The sequence below is a fragment of the Ambystoma mexicanum genome, chromosome 6p, assembly GCF_040938575.1.
Source record: "Ambystoma mexicanum isolate Mex_15411 chromosome 6p, UKY_AmexF1_1, whole genome shotgun sequence".
Classification (NCBI taxonomy): Eukaryota; Metazoa; Chordata; class Amphibia; order Caudata; family Ambystomatidae; genus Ambystoma; species Ambystoma mexicanum.
In genome coordinates this window covers 1500419666-1500444003 of record NC_090935.1, presented here as the reverse complement: position 1 = coordinate 1500444003, position 24338 = coordinate 1500419666, and the positions used below count along the sequence as shown (strand labels likewise).

The following is a 24338-nucleotide window of genomic DNA, read 5'->3' as shown; positions in this document are numbered from 1 at the left end:
GCCTTGCGGGCCACCACAGCGAATGGTGGCTGGGGGGGGCGCAAGCCTGGTCGGAGAAGACCCTCATGGCTCTGCCTTCGAGAAAGGATGAGATCCAAGCTGTCGCTTTAGGGGAGAAGTGCACTGAGGATGTGAGGTGGTGACAAGAGTATTTTATGTTCAACAAGGTCAAAGGTTGCCGATAGGTCAAGGAAGATGAGCAGGGCAGGTTTGCCTGTGTCCTTAATGTCACCTAGCTGATTTTTTAGATCCAGCAGGGCAGATTCAGTGCTGTGGCCAGGGCGGAAGCCAGAATGTCGTAGGCCTAGGATTCGGTTGGATTCTAGGTATTGTTGTACCTGTAGGTAGGCTGCCTTGTCTAAGATATTTTGCAAGAAAGGGACTGTGGGGACCACCAGGAGGCGCCGAGATGTGTTGACGCACCTCAGTCAACCTCCCCTTTGGGCTAGATTAAGTGGGACCTTGACCCCCCCCGATTCCCCCCAGCAGAGGTCCGGACCCCCCCAGGAAGCAGTGCTGGCCCCCCGTGCACCCGGAGGCGAAGTCCTGGCCCGCGGGCATGCTGAGTGACAGAGCAACGGCACAGTGAAGCCCGCGCGGATCTGAGCAGCCTGAAGCTCCCAGCGTCCGCTCTACAGCACAGCGCCTGTCCCTATAGAGGGGGAGTGGCGCGTGATCAGGCCTCGGTGAGCCCCGTCGGATATCGGGCTCCCGGGGTGCCCCTCCCCACAGTGGGGACTGTGGACACTCCTCACCGCCAGGAGATTGGGGCAACCCGCGGACCAGGCGAGGCGAGAGAGCACCCCGGCGCTCGGTGATCTCTGCAGGCGTGGAAGCGGCGGCCTCGAGACATGGCGGGCCGCCTCCATCTACCTCAGCTGAAGCCTGAGCCCTGATCCCTGAGGGCTGCTGACCCCCGCCCACCCAAATTGACCACGGGGAAAACGGTAGGATTAGCCCTCTGCAGCCCCGGACTGGCAGCTCTGCCCACATAGCCACCCGTACCTTGAAGGGCCCGCCTGTCCAGTGAGCAGAGTCGCTGGGATAGCAATTCTGTGTGCAGAGTGTAAGGGCCAGGCTGGCCCCATGGCATCACCCATCCAGTCAGTTGGACCGGCAAGTGCCTCCTTTTGGTTTGAGGCAACTGGGGAAAGAAGTGGGGGGTCGGCCTTGGGACCAGCGACAAGTCATGGAATTTTGAAGGTCATTCGGCGCCTGTGGGGCTGGGGCGGTTGGGGATTGTTTTCTCTGCTCCGCTCATCACCTTTGAAAGTTCTGTCCCAAGCAAGAGGTGGATCCCCGACAGCAGAGCTTATCCCAACAGGGCTTCTCACCTGATTGAACCCTTGATGGTCTGCTCTCCAGAGCCTGCTCACAGCCTGACTGCGGCGCTTCCCCTGTCTGGGTCCTTAGCAGCGAGCCTCAGTGGCATAGGGGCGGGCCAGGGGAGCCCATGAACTGGACAGAATCCCTGCAGAGATTCCGCCGCCCAGCCTCTTGCACCCTGTCTCTTGCTACAATGGCGGCCCCGGCGCATCTGGAACCAACGGACGCCAGCTCGGTCACTAAAGGTATGGCCGCCCTCCTAGAAGAAATCCAAGGATTCAGAGCAGATATTGCAGTACGGCTGGACACATTGGACAAAAAAATTGACACCATTGATGACAGGGTCCAAGCTTTGGAAAATAATTCGGCCTCAAATGACATCCTCGAGAAACAATTCGACATGCGCCTGGCAGAGCTGGAGAGAAGGGAAGAGAAGTGCGCCCTGAAACTTGATGACTTAGAAAACAGGGAGCATCAATGTAACTTGCGCTCTTTGGGCTTTCTGGAGCGGGACGGCGAAACGCAAATGGATATTATAAAGGCGGTCAATGCAGTGGTGGGATCACTCTTCGAAGAAAGCCAATACTAATGAACCAACCATCGACAGAGGTCACAGGGCAGGCGCAGCTAACAGAGGGCCCAAGTCAATCCTCGTGCGCTTCCACTATTTTGTGGAGACAAGTAAAATCCTAGAGCTTGCACGTAGGAGAGGCCCGGTGGAGTGGGAGGGGGCCCGCATCTCAGTATATCAGGAACTCTCAGCCTTTACCCTGGCAAGGCGTCGGCTCTGCTTCCCGCTGACGAAGATGCTTCAGGCTAAGGGTGTCCGGTATAGTTGGGGATACCCATTCTCGCTCTCCTTCGAGCTGGGGGCTATAAGTATGCCATGGTCACGGAGGACGACATCCGCAAGGTAACCAGGAAACTTATGGGTGAACCGGATATGGAAGGGGTGAGCAGGACCACGAGAGAGCCCCAACTGGACCCGCGGGGACCAAGGTTGCAATGGAGAGGCGTAAGCTCCGGGGTCACAGGAAGTTCAGGAGAGTGGCCCCAGCGTCGTTGGACCTGCCTAAAACTTGAAGAAATCCTCGGTGTCTTTGGTCCAAGTCCAATTTCGACTTTGTGAATGGGGGTTCGAAATGTTGTACATAAGCCAGTACATTCATGGGGGGGGGAGGCGGCTCAGGTTGTTGTTATTCTTGAAGAGTTAAAGAGCCCGGAGGGGGGAGACACTGGTGGCCTGGTCAAGCGGCGAGGTGAGGTCGCTGAGTATCCAGGCATTCAGGGGGGTGGAAGGGATGGTGGGAGGGGGGAGTTGTCAGGTTTTGTTCTCTGGGGTTTTGTTTGGGCCTTGCCAAGTTTTCTAGGCTACTTAGTAGCCCCAGGTCTCTCACAGGGCATTAGTAGGGCTCGGAGGCATTGTGGGGGGGATGACACTAAGAGCTCCATAGATGGGGCCCTGTGCTTTTACCACCGCTTGGATGGATGAAACGCTTCAATTCTTGACTGTGGGGACTCTGAATGTGTGAGGACTCAATATTCCTAGAAAAAGGTCTCTGGTGGTGAGAGAATTTGTGCAGCTGCAGCTTCACTTTTTTATTCCTACAATAAACACACTGGGTACGGGGAAAAGAACCGAGGTTCAGGGCCAAAGCCATTCAACAAGTGTTCAGTGCATCCTTCCAGGCTAAAAAGGGCGCAGTCGCCCTCTTAGTCTCTCCTAGGGCTCATTTCACACTCGGGGCCCAGAGGGCTGACCCGGAGGGGCGATATATCATGGTTAAGGGGGAGGTGCGGGCCGGCTGTTCACCTTGGTGTGCATATATGCCCTGAATGAGGCGCAGGATGCTTTTTGGGAAGGGATGAAAGAGAAAATGATGGTGTTTACAGAGGCTTATCCTACTGGTGGGTGGGGACTTCAACATGGTTCTCTGTCCCGAGAGAGATAGGAGACCCTCTCCCACAAGATCTCCACCGTAATGGAAAAATGCCTGCATACAACCCCGCCAGGGTCCTCTCACACCACCTCCTCCACACCCAGCACTCCTAAACCTACCAGCATACCTGTCACTATCACAACCAAACCCAAATCTAGTCACAATCCAATCCCACAAACTCAATTCGCTCTCATCAACGCTAAATCTATGCAAGCACACGCCACAGAAATTCATGACCTCATCACTGACCTAGAGCTTGATGCCTTAGCCATCACAGAAACTTGGCTACATGAAGCCTCCGGATCCACCATCTGCCAATCCCTACCACTAGGATACACCATCCTCTGCCAGGATAGACCTACTAACAAAGGAGGGGGCGGGGGGGTAGCCCTTATTGTTAAAGAATCACAAAAGCTAGACAAATCAAATCCGCCACCTCAGACCACTTTGATGCACTCTCTGTAAAAATCTCCTTCTCCCCTAACAACAACATCACATTACACCTAGTCTACCATCCTCCCGGCCCTCTGCTGAACTTCCAAGCTACTCTCCTACACCTCATTGGTAGCAACCTCAAAACCAGCTCCAGAGCCATCCTTCTAGGAGATTTTAACCTTGACTTCCAGGATTCCAAAGATAAAAAAGGCAAAGCCTTCGTCAAATCTCTTCTTGACCTGGGTTTCATCCAAAAAGTTGACAGCCCAACCCACATCAAAGGTCGCATACTAGACTGGCTAGCTGATCACAACTGTGGTGCGGACATCAGCTCCAACATTCCTCGCCCCTGGACCGACCACCACCTTCTACACTTCCTTATACCGGTCAAAATACCTATACAACTAAGCCCTATGCCTGCCACCTTAGCTAGATCCAAAATAATGCTCACCAAAGAAAGAATCCTCCCCCTTCTTGAAGCATCAGCCCTTGCACAACCTCTACCCAAGAACCGGTTAATCTCTACAACTCAGTCATCAAAGAGGTAGTTGACATCATCGCCCCACTAAAAAGTAAGAGCCAAAAATACCAAGCACTCAAACTCTTGGTACAATCAAGACCTACTTGACTTAAAAGCTCAAAAAAGACAAGCCCTGAAGAACTGGCAATCCGGCCCCTCCATCCTCGCAAGACAGTCATATCTATCAATCGCCAAAAAGTACAAAAATGCCATAGCCTCAGCTAAAGCCACTGCCTACAACTCCAGAATTAACAATGCAAAATCCCAATCCAAGGAATTATTTGCCATTTTCAATGAACTGTTCCCCCCACGTCTACACATCAGACCGTAAAGGATGAAAAATGGTGTAACAACATCCAACACGCTATGTTAAACAAAATCAACTTACTCCAAGAGAAAATGAAAACCAACCTCAACAGCCTACCCAAAGCCTCACCACCAACTCAGACTGACACCAAGCCACAAACCTCCCCGGCCGCAGACTCGAATCGCTCTATTCTCACTCCCAATATTTCATTATTTCCCCCGATTTCATGGTCCCCTGGACCCATAGGCATTATACTGGATTTGGATGTGTTCACTTTAAGCCCTGAGAAGGAGCCAAAAAGCTTTGAGGCCGATAAACCGAGGAAGTGAGCCCTGAAGGTTAGTGAGGTACGCTAGGATGTCATCCGCGAACAGCGAGAGTTTAAAATCGCAGTCGCCACACCTTATCCCCGTGATCTCTTTGTCCGCTCTGACCGCTATAGCCAGTGGCTCCATCGCAAGGGCATACAAAAGTGGAGCCAGAGGACACCCCTGTCGGGTGCCACTGAAAGGGCCAAAGGTGTTGAGGTGCCGCCATTGACCAGTACTCTCGCCAAGGGGCCATTATATAATGCCGAGACCCACCCACAGAATCTGTCCCCCAGACCCATCTTTCGAAGAACTTTACCCATATAAAGCCATTCGACGCAGTCAAAGGCCTTTTCTGAATCTAATGAGAGAAGATAGCCCTCCACCCCCTGCCTCGACACTTCATGCATGAGATCCAGAGTCTTACGCACATTATCTGCTCCCTGCCGGCCAGGTATGAAGCCCACCTGATCTCCATGCACTAGAGAAGGGAGAGGTTTCGCCAGTCTGTTCGCCAAGAGTTTAGCCAAGATTTTAATGTCTGTGTTGAGAAGGGAAATAGGTCAGTAGGAGTGGCACTGGGAGGGGTCCTTCCCTTCCTTAGGGAGAACCACTGTAAGAGCAGACATCATGGTGGGAAGGAGAGAGCCCAGTTCCAGTGCAGCATTAAACATTTTGGGCATAAACGGAGCCAGCGTGGACTGGTAAGATTTGTAAAACTTGACTGTATATCCATCGTCCCCCTAGGCCGTGCCACTCTTCAAAGAGGATATAGTGTCTATTATCTCCTGTGGGGTGATGGGAAGCTCTAGTGGATCTGCTTTTATCTGGGGGGAGTCGAGGAATGGGGTTTGAGTCTATGAAGTTGTCCACCTCAGATCCATCCCCTACGTATTCCGAGCAATACAGGTGTTCATAATATTGCCTGAACTGCTCAGCTATCTTGCTATCTCTTAGGACCGTCACCCCCTCGGGGGAGCAAATGGAATTCACCCTCCTACTATTCCTGAGTTCCCGAAGCTTCAAGCCAAAATCTTACCTTCTTTTTCCCCCTTCTCCATATATTTCTGTTTCAGGAAAGAAAGCTTCCGTTCCGTCTGCCCCACCAGGAGGCCTGCCAGCTTAGAACGCAGCCCTTGTAGTTCCTCCCACTTTCCAGGTAGCATCTGCGTTTTCAATTTCCCCCCTGGTTGGATAGTCTCTATCTGTTCTCTCAGCTTTTTTTCCTCATAACCCCTCTCCCTCTTTTTCCTCGAGCCTATCTCAATAAGTGTACCCCTAATGGTTGCCTTAAATGCATCCCAGACACCCATAACGCCCACCTCCCGTTCTCGTTAATAGAGAAGTAATCCTTTATGGCTGCTAGAAGAGTTTGGCGTACTTCCTTATCTTGCAACAGGAGGTCGTTGCACCTCCACTGAGTCCCTGAAAGGGGGGGGGGGGTACCTAGTTTGATCTTGACCATATCGTGGTCCGACCACGGGACAATTTCTACACCCGAATCCGTAAGGAGTCTATCAGAATGTAGTCGATGCGGGAAAACGCTGCATGCAGCTTTGAATAGAAAGTAAAGTAAGGATCTTGGCCTTGCTCTGAGGCGTGGGAATCCCTCAGACCCAGTTCCCCATTAACCCCTTGAAAAGCTGCTGTCAATTTTTTCTTTAAGGCGTGAGTCGGGACAGGGGTGGGAGGATTTACTTAATTTATTTATTTATTTATTTCCATTTATAAAGCGCGCAGTTGCCCTAGGGCTTTGTGGCGCTGTTACATCATATTCACTTGGGTGCAGGCAAAAACAGTGTACAGTTCTCCGTTCAGGGTCATACATATTAGGCGATAAACAGTTCCTTGGTTACAGTGGAACAAACAGTTATGTGAATAATATGGTTTTCAGAGCCTTTCTAAAGGCTAGGAATGATGTTTCCTTCCTGAGTTTGGGGGGTAGTAAGTTCCAAGATTTTGGTGCCAATACTTCAAAACTAGTACCACCGGCTTCGGCTCTGTTAAAGACAGGGACCGCGAGTTGGTCAGAGTAGAGTTCTCGCTTGGGTCGGAGTGATTGTGAAGGGTGTATCCGATCAGCTAGGTATCGGGGCGCTGATTGGGAAAGACATCTGTGTGTGATTGTGAGCGCCTTGTACAATATGCGTTCTTTGATAGGGAGCGAGTGGGCATCTTGTCTGGCCCGGGAGAAATGCTCTCTCCTGGGGATACTGAGAGCAGCTCGGAGAGCATTATTTTGCGCAATTTGTAGCTTGTTAATGTTTTTGGCAGACGTACCTAGCAGAAGGACATTGCAATAGTCCAATTTGGCTACTATGGTGGCTCTGGCAATGTTGAGACCGTTCTTGGCGGAGAGGTAGGGTTTTACCGCGTTGATGATTTTAGTAGTGTGAGCTGCTGATGAGGAGATGTAGCTAACTTGTCGATTCATGGAGAGGGTGTAGTCAAGAAAGACTGAGTGTTTTTACTGCAGCTGAGACTGGGATGACAGTGTTTTCAATGCTGAAATTGCTGTATTTGGTGTCCAGTATTTTTAAGGTTTCCTAGGGCCTACAATTAGGAGTTCCGTTTTAACCCTGTTAAGGCATAGGCCGTTTGCCGCCATCCAGGCCTGGATGATTGCATATGCCTGCTGTAGTGTTGGGGCACATGAGGGATGACCTGGGGACGTATTGGATTTATATCGAAGACATCCACTCTCACCCAAAAAAAGTCAGGGATTTATTGTGGGCTCCCCCCCAAATCTCTCCCTTCCCATCTCAGAACACACCCTACCCTGGCCGCCCTTTGGGCAGTCTGGAAACTGAACAAAGACAATAAACAACTTTCCTCCTGGCCGTCCCCTCTAACATCTCTTTGGGGCCTCCCCCTCAACCTTGGTGCCAGGGGCTTTCGCGATACCCAATCGTGGTCCGATTTAGGCTTGGAGAGGGCTGCCCAACTTTTCTGCCAGGGGCTCTTTATTGAATACGGCCAACTATCAGACGCATTGAGTGATAGCTCCCCCTCAGTCTTTGATTATTTACGCCTGAAAGGTATACTAACCCAACCCCGGTGGGTCGCTGACCTTACCCGACCCCTTCACCCGTTTGCGGAAGGTCCTTGCCGAGTCCTCAACCTGGAAGAGCTCACTCTCCAGGATCTATAGCACCTTGATCACGGCGGGGTTGGAAGGCAGGCAACCCTTCAAACTTGTATGGGAGGAAAGGTTGGGCATGATGTTGGAGGACTCTACATGGAGGGCTATTTTTAAATCTATCTTTTCGGGGTCCCTGTATACCGTGGCTATGGAACACAGCTTCAAGATACTTCATTCTTGGCACCGCCCCCCACCTGCTCTGTCCAAAATGTTTAAAGATGTTTCCCCATCCAGGGTATGTTTGTGTTATGATGTGCTTATTGCCAGTGCATGCCTGCAGGAATGTTGATGTGTCCTATTTTGGAATGCTAAGCGAGCCTGCGGAATGTTTGGCAATGAATCATGCCCCAGGGTTCCAGCCTGGTCAGTTGAGCCTGGGTGATGGGACCCGGTGGTCTCTCCTAGATAACAGCTTATGTAACTTATAAAAAAGCACTTACAAATAAACTCAAGAAGACTACAGAAGCTGCTTTAGAACATTGGCGACGAGGATTTTCAAGAATCCATGCAGAGAGGAAGAAAGCTGAGCTGTGGTGGGGGAGCAGCAGAAGAAGCAGAGAGACCACTGCCCCCAGTCATCCAGAAGTAAGTCCCATCACCCAGGGGTGCAGAGCGCAGGGGGTTAGGAAGAGAAGATATGGGGGATTTGAAGAACTAGAGAAGCTAAGCCACGGAACATAAGCAAAACCCCAAAAGCAAAGCGCAAGACTCACAAGCATGAAATGGGTCTGAAGAAATAATAGAAAACCCCAAGTGTTAAGCGATGGCCCCGCAAGGCGGGGGTTGCAGTTTAAAGTTTAAAGCACGTAGGCTGTGAAAGGAAGCCCCTGAATTACAAGGAGGGGAGAAGCTCTGGGCTTGAGCGAAGTGAAGCCAAGAAATGGAGCTAATGCCCTCTTTGAGGCAGACACCAAGAGTGGAGTTATGAAGCAGGCTCCTAGAGTGAAGCTCGCCCCAAAAAAGGTTGAGACTGAAGTGAAGTAACCCCCACATTATGAAGAAAAGCCCCAGATGTGAAGCAGGTCCCAAAAGTTTGAAGTAATGTCAGAAGCAGATGGGAAAGTGAAGTTAAGCTTCTATAGTTTAAGAAGTAAAGCCCCAAAAGATGAAGCGGTGTCCAAACAGTGCAGCATGCCCCTAAAAAAAAATAAGTCACATATGGGGGACGAAGAATGAGAAGAGTTGACTGTTTGATGCGGTAAATTCGGCGTGAGGAAGTGTCTATGAGTCAGCTATATCAAAGAAGCACAACGTGGGATGTTATAGACTTTACGACCCTCACCATGCCGATGGAAGTGTCTCGGAGGTGAGGATGACCGTTGGTGTGTTAGCCAGACGGGAGCTCCACTCAGCTCTGAACCACCGTGGCAAGTGATGACTTAATCGTGCTGCCGAGAGGAATGGCGAAGCAATGGAACGCCACACTCTCGCCGTCCTTTGTGTTTGAAGTGGGTCTGTGAGCGTCACGCAGGATCGCCTAAGATATGAGGAAGGGACCCTGCGTGCACGCTTATGACTAGTCACGCACACGTAAACAAGGAAGTATCTTGCTGCAAACTCGTTTTGGAAAAGTCTGAGGACAGCGTTGCTAGGACATCACGCTGTACGCAGGAGAGAGAGGGCGTCGGAAATGACGGAGTGTAACCGCAAGGTCCATGAACATGGAACAACCCTGTGTCGTGTCGGAGGAATGGCACTAGTCGGAAATTACGGAGCATAACCGCAAGGTCCATTGAACATGGAGCAACTCCGTGTCAGAAGGAAGGCGGCACGCATCGAGGAGTAAGCAGTAGGAGGAAGAGGCTGCCAATAATGATTCATACTCTTTCACTGTAAAGATATTAATAGTGATTTATAAATATGTGGGTAATGCCAGTAGAAATGAGGATACCATGCAACGGGGTAAGTTGATGAATCTGAAGTACGAATCTGAGTGCAATGCACATGGTAGTGTGAGTATGCATATGTAGTATACTGGTATTGAAGTTTAAAGGTCACTGGATGAAGAGTAACCTTTTGAGGATTTTCAGCCACAAATCGACTTCATTAAGTATTTAATGTGACTTAAGTATGAATACTGTATGTGTTAGGTATGCCTGGGTGTGCAACAAAGACGTTCTGATTGAGATAGAATTAACCTCTTAAGGAATTGCAGGATAACGTTGTCTGAGGCAACAAGGAACTGTAAAACTGTAAAATTGTAAAAGTATACGCATAGAGGCAAAGTAGGCTGCATTAACGCGGCGTGGACATTTAGGCTCACACACCAGAGTGAGGCTTAGGGTCACCATGTGGCCATGGACTTGTAGCAAAACTAGTATAAAGTTGAAGTAATGTGGATAATGCTTAATGTGCTTTAAGTTTAAGAAGTGTGGAAGTGTGTTTGAGATTACAAAGCGTTTAAGAAAGGTGGGAAGTGTAGTAAATTGCCATTGTTGAAGTGTGCAAGAAGTTCCAAGCTAGACGAAGGTAGCGCCTTCAAGAGAGGATGTAGTGCACCATGAGTGAAGTAAGCCTGAAGTTGAAGTGGGTACAGAGACCCATTGTGTGTAGAGATGACGTCCTGGAGTAGTTGAGTATGAAGTCTGAACTTTGAGGAATTACGTCCCATCGGTTAGAGCAGAAGTCTGAAGCATATGTAGGGATTTCCTCCCTTATTATTATTAAAGTTGCGAAGATGAAGATGTTGTGGAGATTACGTCCCATTTTAGTAAAGTAAATAGTCTGAAGTATGGGTAGGGATTACGCCTGAGGTAGCTTTCCATGAGAGCTAGAGCTATAGCATTATCGGTGAAGCTGTAAGCGCTTTGTATGAGAAGAAGTAGGGATTAGAAGCATTTACAAAGTGTGATCGTTGCAGAGGCAGTACCAGGAAGAATTTCCACTAAGGGTGGAGGCAAAACGCACAGGACTAAAAATGCCCAAGATCTGTGTTTAAGTGATGCTTTTCAGTAAAAGAGACAGTGTATGTGTAGTGAAGGTGGTCCCGACATCGAGTGATCAAGGATGCAGATGCCCATAATGTGTATGCGCTAAAGGTAGTGGCGTTATTGGTGGCAAGAAGTATTGAGGAAGAATGACGGTTGGCGATCAGGAGATACAACATGTTCCCAAGTAAGATAGAAAATGATGATGTCACTGTGTTGAGCGGCGTGTTAGTGACAGAACAGAACGTTGTGAATGCTTTCATGCCTGCCGTTATGTTAGTTCGGTGCAGGCAAGATGACACTGAGGACAGTCAGAGCAAAGAACCCTACAACGTAGATACAGGTGGGCAAGAAGTAGTGAGTACACCAGTATAAGCGGAGAAAAGGGAAGCTTTGCCGATTATAAATGTCGAGCAGAGTTCTGTAAAAGCAGTAGGGAGCCTAAAGAAAATATAGCGTTTAAAGAAATAATGTTGGTCATCCAGTGCTGCAGCGCGAAGTACGTTCTGTAGGAGCAAATAAGATCGTAATGAGAAAAATAATCCACCGATTGTGCGGGAAGAGCACTGCTCATTTGGGACTGGTACTTGCGGGTACAAGGGAAAGTGTCAGTTGACAGGGGAAGTAACCTAATTTTGCCTCCGTTGATGTAAGAAGTAAAAATGCCCAGATGTAAAGATCTCGTTGGCAGGGGGTACAGGTTTCTTTTGTCTAAGCCATGGAAAATGAACGTAGCCTTTTTCAGATGTACTGCTTTCTGTGTAGAAGGGAAAGCACTGTTGGTATTAATTGGAGCCAATGTAGAGGAACCCAAAAATATGCAAATGTTATGATGCTACAAGAGATGTGTGAGGTTAACATAACATGTTGTGTGTGTATTGAGTATGAATGCACCGAGTGACATTTGAGCATGAAAGCCAGTTATGGATGGTATATATATTGAAGTTCAAAGTTGTAATCTATTGAGGATAATCAGGAAAATATGGACTTATATGGACGTTTTTAAGTTTTTGATGATCTTAAGAATGGTGTTTGCGTCCATGAGAGTGTGAGTTAGGACTAATGATCTTGAAGAATGTCAGGAGTACGTTGTCCAGTGGTGACAAGGACTTTTAGGAAGCTGAAGTGAATGAGCAAGGTGTAAAATTAGGCTGCCAGAGGGCAGCATGGACTTTTAGTGCTCCATATGTTGGGGCAGTTTTACAGTTATAAGAATATGTAAATGCAAAATGTCCTATGGATGTGGTAAGAAGTTGTTGATGTTCTAAAGGGGAGATAGCGTCTTCACAATGTCCTCGGTGTGCTCAAAGAGTTGAGTTGAGTAGAGCTAGCCTCCTAATGAGGTAGTCGGAGGGTGAGGCAAGTAGTGGAGGGTAGCGCCTTCCCATAGTTCGCTTAATGTGAAGTTGTGTAGGTATTTCTTCCAGTGTATGGAGGGATGGCGTTGAGATTCCATCCCAGTATAGTGGGAGGGTAGTGTCTTCCCATAATAAGTGTGAAGACTGTGTAGGGATTCTGTCCCAGTATAGTGGTAGGGTAGCGCCTTCCTATATCTATATATCTATCTGTCGAATAATTCGCAATATGTAGGAGTGGATCTCCATTGTTGAGCGGTGCGGACAGGTATGGATACCCTCCAATGGAAGAAGGGATAGCGGCACATTTAATTAGGGATAGAGTCCCACTGAAGAAGGGATAGCGTCCCATTTAATTAGGGATAGCGTCCCATTGAATTAGGGATAGCGTCCCATTGAATTAGGGATAGCGTCCCTTTGTAAGTAGGGATAGCGTCCCGTTGAGTATAGGGATAGCGTCCCATTATAAGTAGGGATAGCGTCCCACTGTCTGAAGGGATATCGCCCCGTTGGAGAAGGGATGGCATCCCATTGTCTGAAGGGATATTGCCTCGTTGGAGAAGGGATAGCCTCCCATTGTAACCAGCAACATGGTTTGACTTTGTCCCAAACTAAAAAAGAGTGAAGTTTGAAGATAGAGTAGTGGTGAAGGGATTGGGATTACATCCCACCTTAGTGAGGTATCGAAGTTTGAAGCTGTCAAATGGTGGCGAAGCATCTCAAGTTTCTGATGTTGTGAAAAAAAAAAAAAAAAAGTTTAATGTAGATGCAGTGACGCCCGTTCTTTTGTGTAACTATCTCCCGAAGGTGTTTGGGATTATAATTTAATGCGTGTGTATGTGGCTTCCCTTTGTTTGGATTGTTATTCGAAAGAGAGGAGATGTGTTATGATGTGCTTATTGCCAGTGCATGCCTGCAGGAATGTTGATGTGTCCTATTTTGGAATGCTAAGCGAGCCTGCGGAATGTTTGGCAATGAATCATGCCCCAGGGTTCCAGCCTGGTCAGTTGAGCCTGGGTGATGGGACCCGGTGGTCTCTCCTAGATAACAGCTTATGTAACTTATAATAAAGCACTTACAAATAAACTCAAGAAGACTACAGAAGCTGCTTTTTAACAGTTTGCAACACGGTACCTGGTTTCACATGTGGTGGGAATGTCCGGTGATTCAGGTGTACTGGACTGAGCTGCTTAGCTGGATCAAGGATATAGTGGGAGTCTGTCCGTCTCTTCTTCCAATGGAAATCCTTTTGGGTACACCCATGCTGGAGACCGAACAGACTGCGTTCCCGAAGGTCGTTGGGGCTATGTTGAGGGCGGGGAGATTAGCACTCGCTCAAAAGTGGAAGAGTGCCCTGTCTCCCTCCAAGGAGGAATGGCTCAGTAAGCTAAGAGCAATTTTTATCTACGAGAAACTCACTGCGTTATCAAATGATACTATGTCTTCCTTTGTACAGGAATGGACTGCTGTTCTCATGAAGGATGTTTGTAATACTATGAGATTGTGATGTATAGATGCTAATGCTCCCCTTGTGCAGCTCTTGTGCAGCTCTCACCACTACCATTTGTGGACTTAGTCTCTTCCTAATTGGTTGGCACTTGGCCCGACCCCACAATGTTGTTCGATTGATAATAAACTGGTAATTGGTTGTTTTTACCACAGTTTTTATAGCCCACAGAACCTCAAAACTAAGGGGTGGGGGGGGGGATCGGATGGGATGTGGGTTGGGTGGAAAATGTACAAAAATCAACATTGGTTTTTGGTTGATGTATTGGTGACATGTGTTCCCTGGGCACCCTGTCATATACTCAAGATGTTAATAAATAACAAAGTTTAAAAAAAAAAAAAGAAAGGGACTGTGGCTATGGGTCTATAGTTATTAGGGGATGCAGGGTCGAGCAAAGTTTTTTTTTTAGGAGGGGTGTACCCAGACTTCCTTGAGGCTAGGGGGGACGATCCCCGTGGCAAAGGGGGCATTGATGAAGGCTGTAAGGAATGGGGCAAGGGTAGCTGCACAATCTTTGATGATTGCGGCAGGGGCGCCTTTACAGTTTGAAGGTTTGATCCTTTTCATGAGGGTGAGCACTTCAGGTTCTGTGACCTCTTTAAATGCGAAGAGTGGTATGCTCGGAGTGTGGGGATTGGAGGAGTTAGTGGAGGGCTGGTGCGGTCGGGAGGAGAGTTGGTTGTTAAGGATTTTGCTCTGTAGGTGGTCTAATTTGCTGAGCATGGCTGATTATAGATCAGTGCACCAGGCTTCATCCTTGGTCATGGCCTGTGGGGGGGGAGTGGGCGTTTCCAGCTCTCTGAGGATAGTGTCAGACTTGGCATTAGCAATCCTGGAATTAAAGGATGTAGCCTTGGCTTGGGTGATTGCTTTTTTGTATTCTCTGGAGAGTTTGTTGAACTCTAGTTTTGCGGAGTCTAGGCAATTTGTCTGCCAGGTTGATAAGGTGGTCCGTTTTTAAGCGCGAAGGTATTGTAGCTCAGTGGTGAACCACACATTGGTGTGTCTTGTGGGTTTGGCTTTTCGCGGTGCTAGTGGAGCTATGGTCTCAACTGCCTGTTTTAGAGGGGTGTTGTATATATTTACTAGTTTTTCTGGGTTGTTGGGGAACGGTGGCCTGAGGGCCTGGGTGTGGAGGTAGGGTAGTAGCCTGTCTTTGGTGAGGTTCCTAGAGCTTCTAGCCACTGCTGGTGGGAGGGGAGTAGTGTGGAGGTTCTCTTTCTTAGGTGGGGAATGGAGAAGATGATACTTTGGTGGTCAGGGGCATGGGAGGATGGAGCTAATGGCTCGTGGGCACTTATGGTTGGCTAGCCAATCCAAGATGCGTCACTTAATGTGAGTGGGCTCTGTGATGGATTGTCTGAAGCCTAGAGTGTCTAGAGGTTTGGCGAGAGATTTGGCTTGAGGATCTCTAGGATCATTGAATCCTAGATTCGGGTCCCCTAAGAAGATGGACTTGGATGAATTTTTAAGGTTGTCCGATATGAGGTGGGTGAGAGTTTCTTGGAAGTCTGCCATGGTGTCAGGGGGCCAGTAGACAATGGAGGTCATTACAAGTTTGCCGGCCTGGTAACTACAGTACCGGCATATTACGAGTTCTGCTCACGGGAACGGCACCCGTGAGCAGAGCATGTCGGACCATTCTGAATGATGCCGGTGCATCCGACCTCCCCATTCCCAGTGGGCCCTATGGGGCTCAAATTGGAATGGGGAGCATTTAATTCCGGCGCCGACGAATGGGCAATTACCAGGTCTGGCTGGGCCGTAATAACCCAGTAATTGGCCATTCGCGGGTGCCGGAAAAAAAATCCAAGTTTGGCGGCAGTCTGCCGGTTTTGTCGGCAAGGCTACCGCCAAACTTGTAATGAGGCCCAGTGTATATTGCGATAGTGCAGTTGGGCAATGGGGAACGTTTAAGAACTAGGCGGTTGCTATTCCCTTCAGCGGGGTGACGATCTGTCTGATGGGGATGGACTCCCTTTCTATCAGGCCTACCCCCCCTCCCCCTTTGGTTGGGGCGGGCTTGTCTGAAGATGGTATACCCTGGAGGGAGTGCTAATGAGATGGATGGGCCTGAGGCTTCATGCAGCTAGGTTCCAGAGATTGCTAAGGGATCGAGGTTGTGGGTGGTGAGCAAGTCATGTATGCCCAGGACATGGGCTGGGAGGGAGCGGGCATTGGTAAGTGCACAGCTTAATGTGGTCTCCGAGTGGTAGGATGATGAAGTATATACACATAAAACACCAAGAAAGTTATTGTGGGTTTTGTTGTGTAATGTGTAACTTGGCTCAAATGATATATAGAACCTTTCTCCTTTATAACAAGTAAATGATGAAACCAATGACTAATGGTCTAAGACATCTCTCTCAATGGCAAGCATTCTTCCTGCTGATATATTCAAGAATTGATGTAGTGTATTTGAATTACATCATATTTTTCCGTTGATAAAGGCGGTTACAGTGTCAAACCAGGAGCACAATTTCCTGTTGTTATGAAATTAAAGTAAAAGCTATGCATAATGGCAAGACAGAACATCACAGAGGTGACCCAGAGATTATTTTAAAGGTGTGAAAGCATTTCTAGTGCGAGAGTATTACACAGAGAGTTGTCTTTTTTAAACAATAATTTCATACACAAGGACTAAAATGTTAAGCAAGTTGTTCACCTAGAATACTAATGTAGAATGACTGGTCAATCAGTTTGTTGTCTTCTGGGTCAACCACATCAAACTTGAAGGCGAAGCTCCCTCCAGGTTCGCCCTTTTCATGCCGGTACTCCATCTGTCCTGAAAGATGATAACAACTGGTGTAAGGGTCTGAATCATCTGAGCACTGCAACCAGCAATATGTGAGAATCTGTTTCAATTGAAACCCTATTCCCATACTGCCTGCAACATATTTAAGCATAAACAGCAGCATTGTCTAAAAGAATAAGCTACTTGAACAACAAATGACTCTGGCACAGCCAAATGGGTGACTGACAGCTTGTACTCCACGTGCATGAACAATACTAGACAATTAAAAGAACAGTGGTGAGAAGCTAGGCATCAATGCCCTTCAATGATACAAACCCCTGAACAGCAAACAAGGAACTAGCTCAGTTGCATTTAGGTGTTTCTGGAAAATTCATGTAGATACCAGAGAAACCTATAGGTAGGTGTGTGTGCAAATACGCTGCACAATACAGTCATGATACTAGGCAACAAAATGTATTCATCATCAGAAATGTTTCATTATGCCTTGCTAATATTGACTCTAAATTGAAAGCATTATATAACATGTGCATTATTATTAGACCTGTATAACTAACTCACAGTGAGGAAAGATTGGTCACGCGACCTCCAATTCAATATGCACAATAGACAACACATTAACCTTTTGAGTACCCACCCCCAGGTGGGCATTGTATGCCGGACAAAATCATTAGCCCATAGTTCCCAAGGGCTTGAGGACATAGGACACTGGGCTTACTGCCATTTCTCATTCAAAACATTGCTGTTATGGAGAATTGTCCGCAGCCCTCTGGTGATGGATGTAAAATCATTTAACCTAAATACAAGGCAGGGTTTCCAATAGAAGAAAGACAAACCTCCCTATGGTGGTAGTGGTAACTAAGACAATACAGTCAGGCTTCACTCAAAGGAGGAGAGGAGCTGATAGTGAAATACAGTTAATTTCATAGTTACCTCTAGAGAACACACAACAGTGGTATAGTGAAAAATATACACTTAACATAAAATCACTCATTTACATGTACAAATAGGTAATGTAGCTTAAACATAACACAGACACATTGCATGTATAAAAACAGTAATATTCCATAGGTGACCCTGATCACTTGTAAGCTAAATGTGTTGCCTGGTGGTAGGCACAATAATTATATAGGGCTACGGGGTGGGGGAAAAAGGGCCCCTAGACAATACATAGAGATCAGGGCCCAAAATGCTACACATGAATAGTCAAATTCATCCCATCAACACATTTCTCATAGTAAAATGAGTATTACAAAGGTAGAACATATACTACATAAAGCACTTGGAAGCAAGAAAAGGGATGAACACATTGGCCAACAATGCCTAGAAGGTTACCAAAAATTGGGATACAATTATGCTTGCAATTTCAGATCCATAAGGTATTATTGTATACCATGAAATCAGACGTAAATGTAAGCAGTAGGCATAGAGAGTAACTTAGCGCATTTCAGTAAACAAGAGTGTAATATAATGATTCAAAAATGCATTATAAATCAGCAATATTAGCTAAAAACATTTCTTTGTGAAATACTCAAGGGACCCAAGCGGGACTCAGGAAAAATTAAAGTTACTCACTGTAGTGACTAGAGTACTCATAGTTCTTAGTCCCCTTTCCTCCATCCTTGTGGGGTGTCCCCCAACATTGGGACAGTATCGGAACCTTTGGCAGGGTGAAATTGAGCTTCCCCTTTAAATTTAGTATAGCGTGAGGACAGAACCTTGTACTGAAAGTGGTACGACAATCGTGAACCGCAGAAACCTTCTCATCTCGATACCAAGGCACAGCTCTGCTGGCTGTGACGATGTGGGAGACCGAAGACTCCATGAGGTCCTGCACAATGTCCCGGGCATCTCTCTGCCCGGCCTTGAAGGAGACTTGCTTGTCCGAAGGGAGGTCAGGCAGAAATTCCCAGAGCTCCCGCCACATATTCTGGTTAGCCGCAGCCAATAGGGCGTCCGTGTTTGCTTGCCACAGATGCAGTCCTGAGATGGAGTAACAGAGCTTTCCCAAGGACCTTGTCCTCCTTGGAAAGGCAACTGGGGGTGGCTCCAGTGGAGGAAGATCAAAAGCCTGCACCGTAGGATCCGCTGCCGCTACCACAACGAACAGTGCTGGGATCATCCTGCAAAGTCCATTCGATGGTGCCCCTACTGATCTTGAGCCCACAGGATTTCAACCACGCTGCCAGCCTGCTGTAGCAATCCTTCTTGGTCTTTTTCTAAAAACCACGGCAGACCTTGCATCCCTCTTCATCGTGGTTCGGATGCAGGCAATACAGACATTTGCTGTGTCGATCCTCCACGTACACGTCCCTTAGTCCACATTTCGCGCAGAGTTTGAAGAGGCATCTCCTCTCCTCGGTCATGGTGGAAAGGTGCGAGTAGGCCCAAGCCTGGGCCCTCTCGAAACTGAATGAAAGATCCTCCATGTAGTATGATCTTAGCTGACACTGGGTCCCCGCTGCCGGTAGTCAACCTCCGGTCGAACGATAAGTCCAAAAATTGGTCAAAACTTTACAAAAAACGCAGAAAAAACTAAAAATATTCGAAGATAGGTCAGAGAGCACTAAAAGGACTCCAAACAATGAAGCGTGCAGTAAAACTCTGAAGATGGCCATGAGGGATGGAGCTTAGGGAGAGGACTGTTATTGGATTGGGTCAGTATGACCCAGAGGGCAGTGATTGGTTTAGAGGAGGAATACAGTTTTAAAGCTAAAGTGAAACAATTTTTTCTTTTACAGAGGATTCCCAGCCCAACGACTGGGAATATTCATGAGCATGTGAATCCATGCCAGACCCCATGCTGGAGAAAGTCAGGATAATGCAGGGACGGAAGGTACAATCTCCAGGGCAGGGCTTTCAGTTGCACTGCCATAAATAATATCTGGAGAACTATTGGGCCATGATCCGTGATAGTGATAGATCGGATCTAGCACCTATCTACCATGGACAGCATTGGAGAGACTAGCAGCCAATAGTCAAAACAAGCCTAGCTCCCATGATGATTTGAGTAAAAGGAGAAATCTCTTTGCTGCGGATGCAACTCCCTCCACGCATCCCGCAGTTGGAGTTTGTCCATCAAGAACAGTAAAGCCTATTGTTTCTAGGAAGCGCGGCATGGGTTGAGGGAAGAGGCTGTCTATCCGTGGCTGGCGCTGGAGTGACCTTCATATCCCCCTTATAAACTTGAGTGGACCTATGTAAGGGGCGCTCTGTGTGAAAACATGCAAGTGAAAACCAGCATTGTCGTCAGTCGGACCATAAATATTCAAGAGCGTAACACATCATTGGAATAGGATCCCTTTTACTAAGACAAAGCACCAATAAGGATCATACTGGATATCCAACTGGGCAGAGGGTAGGCATTTGTGAATGAAGATCAATACCCGACTCCTGGGGATATTTCCCTTCTGTGAAAGGTACAGTGAGCTAAAGTGTGGCTGCGGACTCTCGGGTGGATACCTTCCCAAAGAACAGGTCATTTAGCTGTGTTCTTTCTTGCAGAGGGGCGCCTATGGACTATTTTTGGATTGTTTAAGGGACCTAGGTTTAGTCACCCTAAGTTTCCTAGGGTCATCCAGACGTGAACCCCTTGCTTACTGTGCCCAGAGAGGCACAGCTCCACCTCACTGATGAGGCCCAACAAGGCTGAAACACGTGTCTGCGGTTGCTGTTGGTACACTTGTTCAGAAGAGAATTGCCAGCATTTTCTGGGCAGTAAGGCACCGAAATCTAATGGCAATTCTCTTCTGAACAAGAGTACCAATGTGGCTGTGGACTCTCGAGTTGGTACCCTCCGAAAGAGCAGGTCATTTAGCAGTGTTCATTCTCGCAGAGGGGCGCCTATGGACTATTTTATGGCTGCATGTATATATCCTGCCCACCACAGATAGAATCCCCAGGTGTATCCTCACTGGCGATACTCCACACAGTTCTGACGTCGAAGAGAGCACTCTGCACTTTCAGGAGTACTGCGCACTTATGGGGGCAGTTGTCGTAACCACTCTTTGTTCTCATCCAGGAGGCTTATCTGACAGCGCAGGAAGCAGGGGGGGTGCACTCCCATCGCCCGTGCTGGAAATCTCAATTCAATCCACACACGCAACATTTGTGCCTTTTCCAGCTCACCAGCGTTAGTCCAGGTCTGACGGGGCTCTTGAGGTGTTCCACATATGAGGAGAAATGGCTGCCAACTCAGGTCATGCTGATTATCTGGGCTCCAGCAATACGCGGCTTACAGGTGCACTGAATCATGCCAGTGATGCACTCAACTGTAATCTTCCTTTAGGCGTGGTGGTAGAAGGCTTCCAGTCCTTCAGATCAGACCACGTGCCGTGACATGCCATCTCCTATTGATTCCAGCCCTATGCGGCATACTCAGCAGGGGTCCTCTGGCATCCCAAGGCAGGCTGCACCGTACAGGCTCTGCAGAGCAAGAAACACTGGGTCAGCCGTCAAACTGCTCCTCCTCACTGGCGGGTTCTGGCACCCCCTCTCTCCCGCAATAGCGTCCACTGGTAGCAGCACCTGATCAGTAGACCCTGCTGTCTAACCTGAGTTGGAGCCGATAGCTCTCCCTCCAGGGCCGTTGCATTCACCAGTCATGAGCCAGTATTGGGCAGCCCACAGCATCTCGCTCAAGTTGGCAGTAACTCCGCAGGCTGTACCGGGCCTCCTGCAGGTCTCCAACATTCGTATGGATGGCAGGCAGTTTCAAAGCATCTGGTTGAGGGAATCCCTGCTAGAGGCGATCAGAGATAGAATGCCTCCTGTTGCAGGCGCTTAATGAGGCACTAAGCCAGCGATGTTCTCAGTCGTGCCTGATCTAGAGATAACTGGGTGTCCAGGGTGGTTTTCTTTGTGTATTTTGGGGAGCTTGTAGAAAGTACCAGGTATCGTGTTATCTGGTACAAAGGCCTGTGACGAATCCCAGGATCCCGTCACTTCTGCCCAGAGGGGAGCCCTTCCTTGTGAGGCTAGGAAGTTAAGCCTACTACGCGATATTCCCCCTAGGGGTGGCGGCAAGCGGGACCTCACAGAGACTCCCCTCTTAGGGACAAGGACTGTCATTCCGTCAAGGAACTCCCTAACTCCCTTTCGTAGGAGACCATCATACCATCAGGACTTCAGAAAAAAACATCATGAACAAGTTACTGTTTGCTATTGTAATATCAATCACAACCCTCAACTTGAAGTCAAAAATAGCCATAAGAAGAGTAAAGAAGGCATAGAGGTTGTTTAATGGTTGGAAGCCAACCATACCGAGAAGAGGGAGATCGAGCGAGTATTGAAGAATGCTCGAGAGAAAGAAAGAAAGGACTATGGCCCTACACTGGGAAGTACCAAAGAAGTGCAAGTTAAAAGGGAAGAAGGACTAGCATACAGAAAACACAAAGCCTGGGGTTTCAAAGGAGCAAGAAGGAAGAAGCTGCTTAACTCCGGGAGAAGCTCAGTCGAGAGGATTAAGCCAGCCAATGAGAGACAGAAGCACGGAGAAGATTAGAGGTTGAGCTGTGCATAACAGAGATCGGAAGAAGCAATGATGTGACCTAGGAGAGGTGGACTGTGCAGTCCGTGAACAACACTGAGGCAGCTATAGCCTTGGCTCTGCAGAGCCGCGAGAACAAACAGGAGGAAGACGGAGTGAACTCCAAGAGGGATCCCGACCCTGCAAGAAGACCTGGTGATGCCAGCCTGTAGTGAAGAAGGTAACGGGAGCTGCGGGATACCCGGTGAGGGAGGAAAAGGGATACAGATGACCTTCATACTACTCGTCCCTGTGAATGGTTAAGAGTCAAGCCAAGTGAAGAGCCCTTAGGGACACAATCTACTTATCCCAGTGAACAGATAAGAATCAAGGAACGTGAATGGAGAAAGAACCATCTAAATAAGAAATATAGAGAATCACAACATCCAAACATAAGTGAAGAAAGTAACACGTTTTCATTAAGGATACGGGCCAAGACCCTCAATTGGTGAACCAAGTGACTTCTGTACGTGGAAAAAAGGGGATACCCGGAGGTGGGAGAGTCCCCTAGAAGAACTGAAAGAACGGATTCAAGAGGACACAAAGAACAACTGAAAGAGTAGCTTACTGAAGCTTAGAAAGATTGTCCAGGAGAAGGGAGTCATACTCCTTTACCTCTGTGTTGCTTTGCTTATTGGTAGGGTCCGCGTAGATTAGCTTTGGGACAGAGCACAGACTATTGCTTTGGACTACATTACTGATGACGAGCACCCTGGTTAGTTTTGTGTTAGGTAGGGCAAACTCTTAGAATGGGGACTGGAAGGCCTTTTATTATTATTTAAATACAGAAATACATTTTGGAAATGCCACCATTTAGTCCGTCTTCTTCTCTTGACCTACCACAGCCCTAAATGTGTTACTACACGCAGTCACACACACACCGACACCTACACACACACCTACACAACCCCCCCCCCACACACACATAGCAAATGTTAAATCTTACAAACCTTTCAATCTCTTCCGGAAAGAGGAAAATTCTGTATACCTTTCATAGCGATCAGGAATTGTCAAATTACCTATCCTTACCTTTGTTGATGTCAGCCTGGGTGAAGCTTTTGATAGGTCCTTTGACGGAAATCTGCGCGCGATTATCCTTTCTAACCATCTGCAGACGACCCATTGCAGGATCCTTTTTCATGACATAGCGGATCTTCAAGTCGTCAGAGTCAATATCAGTGGCTTTTAAATGCTGGTCAGTGATGTGAGCTACTGAACCTGGGCAAACAAGTCAACAAGCAATCCATTAGAAATTCTATAAGAACACCAGACATTTTTCTCCAAGCATGAACCCTGAAACCAATAGCATAATGCTTTACTAGAAATTAACAGGACCTACAGTCTTCTTAATGTAATAGTAGCCACATCATTTTTGTATATAAAGATACACCGAATTCCAAATTACAGGTTACAATGCACACCACAACTCTCATCAAGATTCACAGTATTATGTTAATGCAGCATTTTGTAAGCTTGATGGTCTACTTTTGTAACCACATAGCCATAATGAATTTCAGCAAGACAAAACCTAAATTGTGCCAAAGGAAAGACGGCCACTTTAACTGCGTTAACTGATGCCCCCTCGCAAAAGTATATGAATTTATGTCTGGGATGAATATACTAAGTAAATAGTTAAAAACAGCAGAGCCCTGAACAAAAAAGGGTGAAAATATCAGAAAGAGAAGGACGGGTAGACCAGGGTTAGAAGGGAAGAAGTGCTAGGAGAGTATCAATTGGGAACATCAATTTTTAAAACTCTGGGTGCATTTTCTCAGTAAACTAGAGTCATTACACCCATATTACACAAGACTCCATTACAAACTAATCCTGCCTTACTAGAGATTCCATAACCAGAGCACCCATCATCCTCCTACAAGCGCGGAAGTGTTCTTGTAATCTAGTCAGGCCACTCCGGAAATCAGATTGCGCTCAAATCCTGATATTGCGCATACCATTTTTTTATATGTCAGGTCACCCACATTAATTTGATATCAAATTAACCATTGGCTGGAGTAAGAATCATAAACCATTCCTTATGCTGTTTACAGTTTATGTACTTAACCAAAATGTAACATTCTAGAAAATATCTGCTGCCAAAACGTCTCATTTGTACATTGTAACCTAATCACACGGACAGGAAGTTGTGGATTCTAGGACTACTGGTTGCAGCGGGAACAAGACACAACATGGACAAAAATGTTTAGTGTGGTTCAAATTTAAATACCATTTGGTTTGGTTACAAATGGCAGTGTCAAGCATAATTAAACATGCACTAAAAAAGGCAAAGACTGC

The 24338-nt window shown here is 47.5% G+C and overlaps 1 protein-coding gene across 1 annotated transcript in view; it reads right to left on the bottom strand.

Annotated features, from left to right (window-relative positions):
• FRAS1 (Fraser extracellular matrix complex subunit 1) overlaps positions 1–24338 on the bottom strand; it is a 1618415-nt gene that overhangs the window by 522973 nt on the left and 1071104 nt on the right. The window contains exons 43-44 of the mRNA XM_069626341.1: positions 23076–23264; positions 16433–16552 (exon numbers count right to left, since the gene is read on the bottom strand). Coding sequence (XP_069482442.1) covers positions 16433–16552; positions 23076–23264 — 309 coding nt within the window. The remainder of the gene's footprint in view (positions 1–16432; positions 16553–23075; positions 23265–24338) is intronic.